The 6,348-nt window shown below is 34.8% G+C and overlaps 1 protein-coding gene across 4 annotated transcripts in view; it reads right to left on the bottom strand.

Annotated features, from left to right (window-relative positions):
- The window catches only part of GTDC1 (glycosyltransferase-like domain containing 1), a 269,887-nt gene that overhangs the window by 182,227 nt on the left and 81,312 nt on the right, over nucleotides 1-6,348 (bottom strand). For all 4 annotated transcript variants that reach the window (XM_012641746.1, XM_012641743.1, XM_012641745.1 and 1 more), the window contains one exon: nucleotides 1,074-1,241. In XM_012641746.1, the coding sequence (XP_012497200.1) occupies nucleotides 1,074-1,241 (168 nt within the window). The remainder of the gene's footprint in view (nucleotides 1-1,073; nucleotides 1,242-6,348) is intronic.

Raw genomic sequence — 6,348 nt, 5'->3', positions numbered from 1 at the left:
TAATTTTATTATGAAATTTTAAAACGGTTGCTTTTTTATGAGACATTTGACGTGAAGCAGTTCCAGTCTATTTTGATAGCTCTGCTACTTCACAATTGAAGCAGCTTGTAAAAATGATTGTAGGAAAACATTTACAAAATGCTAAAAACACAGAATTATTACTATATAGCTGTTTTTCTGTGTGAACTAAACTATGGAACATACTAGCAAGAGTCAGGGGTCTGTCTAAACACATCATCAATTTCAATTGCTAATAACTGTTAATAAAGGTGAGTAAAATGTACCCAATCACTGCCAAACAGATTCTATTTGACTGTCACAGCTATGTGAATAGGATCCAATAGCAAAGCTGTTTCAGAGTTGTTATTAACTTCTTTCATTAACTAAGCTTCAAGAGATACACTTTGTCGAAGTAACAATAGAAAAGGACCATCACCTTTGAAATGTCATGGTATTTTAAGGCTGTGCCATTTCAGAAGATTCAATGAGGGAAAAAAAAACCCACTACCTAAAGACTCATTTTCCATGGCTTTCTCTGTCTTACAAATAACAAAAAAAAAAAAAAAAAAAAAAAAAAAAACAGAGAGAGAGAGAGAGAGAGAGAGAGAGAGAGAGACGGAGAAAACCTCTTGCCCCATTATACTTTAACTTTTGTCTCCTATAAATTTCTATTTTGATTTTAGCTGAATACAGTGATAATGCTTGGTAAATAAGAGTTGACTAACTGCTCTTTCTGGAAGTATGCCTTAAACAATAGATCATGGAATCAAGGGGTGAAGGTCCCTGCCAACCGTTTGATTCTATTTTGAACGCTGTGAAAAATACAGATAGATAATTAGTTCAACATATAATTAGAGTGTTACATACATGTATGTTATAAAAGGATTAGCTGTGATCTTAGATATACTGCAGAAGCACAAGTAATTACTACTGTGGAAGATATGTTCAAATATTTGCACCTACCTTAAGGTGTTTTTTAAATAAGTGTACAGTAGATCTCCAGGTTAAAAAACCGACTATCTCTAAAGAAAAAGGTGACAAAGGGCCAATATAATGATACAATCTATACCTACCATGAAAGAATTTGGTTGTATCCATACTGGAAATCCCTCTCCTGACATTTCTTGACAGGATATACCAATTGGTTCTCGTGGAAGTACAGAATCTTTTTCAATTTCCCAAGGTCAGGCCGAAGGGCAGCCAGTTCGGTCAGGTTAAGCACCGAGCTTGCAAAGAGGATCCTAGGAAACAAGGAAATTAGGGTTTACTGTCCCAGGCATGCTCGAAGGGGTCATCCTTTGCTCTTCTTCTCTCCACTTTCCTCTTCCCACCCCAAGAAAAACATATCCCCTATAGGGACACATCAATAGTTGAGCCTTAATACCATGTAGCAGCATTCTAAGTTTTGATCTCTTAAAAAGCAGCTGCTTAGAACTATAAAAGCCCTGAATCTCATTGGTCTTCTCAGCTCAGTTACTGAGAGATGCAAAAAAAAGAAAAAAGCTGGATGGATTTTATTGAAAAAGGCAAGAAAAGCTCTGTCTGAAGGACAAATGGAACAAAGATAAGGCTGACTGGGGAATACTTTGCTTGCCAGTTTCATTACACTTTACTTCTTTATGCAACCAACTACTGAAATTCAATATACGAGCAGCAATGGCACATGTTCATGTTATGACATAAACTCTTTTGATTTATGCAATAGACATATCTAGTGTGGTCTTTTTCTCTTGGCATATTTTCTCGCCCTCCCCCCACTTTTAAAGTATCCTATAATACTTGTATTTTTAAAAAATCTTTTCTTCTCCATTACTGGATAGCTAATGGCACCAGATGTACAATCTGTAAAATCCCTTATATAAAGCACAAATATAAAAAATTAATAAAAAGCTGATTCCTTGTCTTTGGAGGGAAAAAAAGAAACTGAAAATTTACCTATCCATTTTTATAAAGGAAAACAAGTGACTATTTACTCTCTCATTCCATGAACATTTACTAAATGCCTACTATGTGCCAGCGTCTAATCAGGACAAACAGAAAAGATGAATGAGACTGCCCAACAGGATGAATGCTGCCTGTAACAGAGACATGTACAAAGTACTAGAGGAACAAACAGAAAGGAGTAATAATCGTCTGGGACAACCTGAAAAATGTTTCCTTAACAAGATGCCTACTATTACATATAAATATGGGTACAAAGGAGAGATAAAGTACAGACTCTGAGCAGCTGAGGACATTTAGATGGCACAATTTTGATAAAATGCCACCTTTATAACATAATGTAGCATCATTTGACCCTTATGGCTTTAATTTCCATTCTAAAAAATGACATTCAAGAAGGTTAAGAATTTTTTCAACGCTCACACTGGTAGAAAGTGGCAAAGCAGAGACTGCTGGTCTTCTAAGCTCAAAGTGCTTTTCATTACACCACAGATATGAATTGCTTGTGGACCACTTACATTGCATATGCGTTTTTCTTCACTTAAATAGAAAATATCATCCTTGTTATTACCATGATTACAACTACTATAAATTCTCCGTTGCTGACAAGCCAAATGGCTAACTTCAGGTGTTTATATGATCTGCAGCACTAGCCTTTCACATGAGAAGAATGATTACATAATAAGTTCATATATCATAAATAGGAATTCAAGTGTCTTCTTCATGGGCTAAAACAGGCATACAAGACCAAAAGGCAGCAATCCCTCTCTAAACTCACATGGCTGTGTTAATGGTATGTTTTATCTCTTTAAAGTACCAAAAACTTACCAAGGAGATGTATTTATTTTTGAAACCATCTATATATAACCAAATAAAGCAAAGAAAAAAGTTACCTTCAGATAATGCCCTATTTTGTTCAAAGATATCCCCGACAAACACTACCATGTATAAGCTTTTCTACAATTATACTGAAAATTCTGAAATATGAAGATATTTGCTCACCTACAAATCTGATCCTTAGCAGAGAAAACAAAATATTAATTTCAATCAATCAATATTTGCCTTAAAAGGGAATGGATGGCAATTTGTGGGTCTAGTTATTGAGTAATACTCCCTTCTCTCCTTCTGTTCTCCCCACCACCCCCACCACCTCACCCACACACACAATTGCAAGAAATGACTCCCATTCTTAATCATTAAGACCTGAGAAAGAGCGATGTTTTTTCACACACAAGGGAGAAAAATGCATGCAGCTCCCATATGACTTATTAATTACAAAGAAAAAGTGGTACATAAAGGTAAAGAATGGAGAAATCTGGTCAAAACCCACTTCACCAAGTGATCAAACTTAATGTATGACCAATAATGGGACGAGTGATATCATGTATTTCTGAATGTGATACACTGAAAAAGATACAAATCACCAGTGTAATAAACCTGACAAAAATGTCTGATCCGAATTTGGTAATGAAGAAATTATCAGACAAATATTCTGCAAAATAACTGTGTTGGATCTCCAAAAATGTCAATGTTACAAAAGAAATAAAAATCTAGGTTAAAGGAAAATAAGGAGACCCAAAACAAAATTCATTGTGTCATCTTTGATTGAATACTGGAAGGGGGAAAAAACAGGTATAAAGGACATTATTAAGACAATAGGGAAAATTTGGATATGGGCTAAATATTAGATTGTAGATTTCTGTTAATCTTGAATTCCTTAAGTGTAATAATTCTATTAGAGTTATGTAGGAGAATATCCTTATTCTTAGGAGATTCATGTCAACTATTTACATGTGAAGTGTCCTGATGTCTGCAATTAATTCTTAAATGGTTCAGGCAAAATGCTACTAATAACAATAAATAATAATATGTATATATTTACATAGACAGACAAATAAAAATATGCCCAAACATTAACAATTAAGTGAATAGGTATATAATAATTCACTGTCCTAATAATTCATTTTATTAAATTTTTGTTAAGTCATACATTTCTAAAACTACAAATTTGGGTGGACATGCCTTAAATGGCAGTCAGAAGGAAAAAAAAATTCTACATTCCATAAACAATAAACCCTTCATATATGTATTTCCAGCCATAATTCAACTGTTAATTTCCTACATGAGGATTATCCTCAGGGTAGACCATCTGTAGCAAATGTTTAACCAAGGTGAGCCCTTCATTCTACTGCTGCCACATGTTCCCCTTCCTTACCCTACCCACCAGCTGATCCGTAATCAAAAAATCCACACCTAAACTTGAACCTTTCAAAGAACACCTCCCCAATAAAATAACGCAAAACATTCAGAAGATAAATAGCCATGATTTTCATAACATTAACCACTGAGACTGCCCACACCAACACTTCCTTCAGTTTGTTTAATCATTAAAAGGAAATTCACTGTTTTTATAACTAATTTTAAAATAGCTCTCACTACTTCTAAACGGTGGAAATTATCTCCAGCACTAGTAAAGCATTTCTCCTTGCTTTTTCGCTTGTAAAATGGTAGTTAAACTGGGAAATAAGCATTCCTCAAATATTTAGCTCAATAACACCCCAAAAGAAGTGGTGAACGTGCCCACAAAAGGAATGCAGGTATGATCCCCAGGCAATTTTTACTTTTGACTTACCATCAATTTTAAAAAATTGATGATAATACAATGAATGACATCACTCAATCAGCAGCTAATCCCTAGGCTACCAATGTTCATCTTGCCTCAGGTATTATTTAAGCAATAAATCCTAACAAGGTACATTTTATCACCCCACAGTGTGTCTCTGGCAGGAAAGGGCACGAGGTGATAGCAAAAACCACTAGGAACAAGATAATTCCTGACAGCTGCTGCTTGAGCACAAGTTAAATTGAACAGTTTATCTCAGCATGAAGATGTTATAAGGTTTTATGTTTAATATTTTTAAATTAACATAAAACCCAGAGAAAGCAGTTGGGCAATCTTTCACAAACATGACATACTACAATCACTGTATAAGCTGGATTAGTACTTATTACCATGCTACTACAGAATTAAGCTGTTTTTAGACCACCAAAGAGCTTTAAATTGCAACTTTTGTCTCTGTAAGAGAAACCTATATTTAAAATGTCTGCTAAATTCAAATTAACGGCTACATCATTAGCTTACCATTTCACCAAAAGTACAAGTAAGCTGCTATTATAATCGTCTAACCAAAACGGCTCTGTGCTGCAAGCACATTAACACCATTCTGTGTATTTGGGATAGTAACCATATACATGCTTCGATTGTTTCCAACACACATTGTATCTACAACTTCAATCATATTTGCTTAAAAAATCCAAACTGTTTAACACAACGAAATTTGAGATTAGGGATTTTATTCTTTTCTGTTCAGTTTGATAAACCAGTTGTTTGCCTTTTAGCCTATTTACTTAATATGTAAAATGAAATGCTAAAATATACCTAAGTACAGTAGGAGTGTGACCATTTCATCAAGATGCATATTTTTATATCTTAAATGGTATGGAAGGGCAGTGAAACGAGAAAGAGAGGGCAGGCATTAAACGTTTCAGCCACTGCCCATACAATCCAGTAATAATCCTTCATGGGCTAGGTTATCTCACATAAAATCTTTTCCAAAGGCCCCCTCCTCCACTGAAACCATTTATCACATAACGAGATAGAGTACACAATTTAACACAGATACCAGTTTGGGCTATGTTACTACTTTTCTTGCATGGCCTCAGTAGGCCTTTGACAAGAGTAAATTCTTCCAACTGTGTCATTTTACTCAATACCTAAATTCCTGGTCTAGATTTATGTTGTTCAGACTCATTACCTAAAGTCTTGATTCTTTTGTTCCCTCTCATGCGTTCTTGTTCCTCGATACCTACTTTCCAAGATCCTAGATTCTGTACTTTCTGTGATGTAGTATTTTCTGTGATGATGGAAATGCTCTATATCTGCACTATCCACATATGAGTAGCTACATATAGCTATCAAGCACTTGAAATGCAGCCAGTACACTTGAGGAACTAATTTTTTAATCTGATTTGATTAATTTAAGTTTAAATTTAAATTGACTGGCCATATGTGGCTAGTGGCTACTGACTGGAAAGCACAGCTCTGGATGGACCAGCTTTTCCCTAGCCTGACACTCACCCGCCCATGTTACCTGAATACAATTCCTTGCTTAATTAATGTTCCTGAACAGACCCTTGACCTGTTTGTGATAACCTAATTTCTAAATTCCTCCTCACGAGCTGAATTTCACCTACCAAACTCTCCAATTCTGGAATGGCACTATTTTTTTCTTTTCCTTCTAATAATTAGAAAATACATGTTCATTACAGAAAAGTTTTAAGTATAAAAAATATAAATAAAGTGAATATCACAAATGTCTGATCCGAATTTGGTAATGAAGAAATTAT

This window comes from Propithecus coquereli, unplaced genomic scaffold (assembly GCF_000956105.1).
Source record: "Propithecus coquereli isolate 6110/MARCELLA unplaced genomic scaffold, Pcoq_1.0 Scaffold169, whole genome shotgun sequence".
In the NCBI taxonomy this organism is placed as follows: domain Eukaryota; kingdom Metazoa; phylum Chordata; class Mammalia; order Primates; family Indriidae; genus Propithecus; species Propithecus coquereli.
This window is presented reverse-complemented; position numbering and strand designations above follow the sequence as displayed.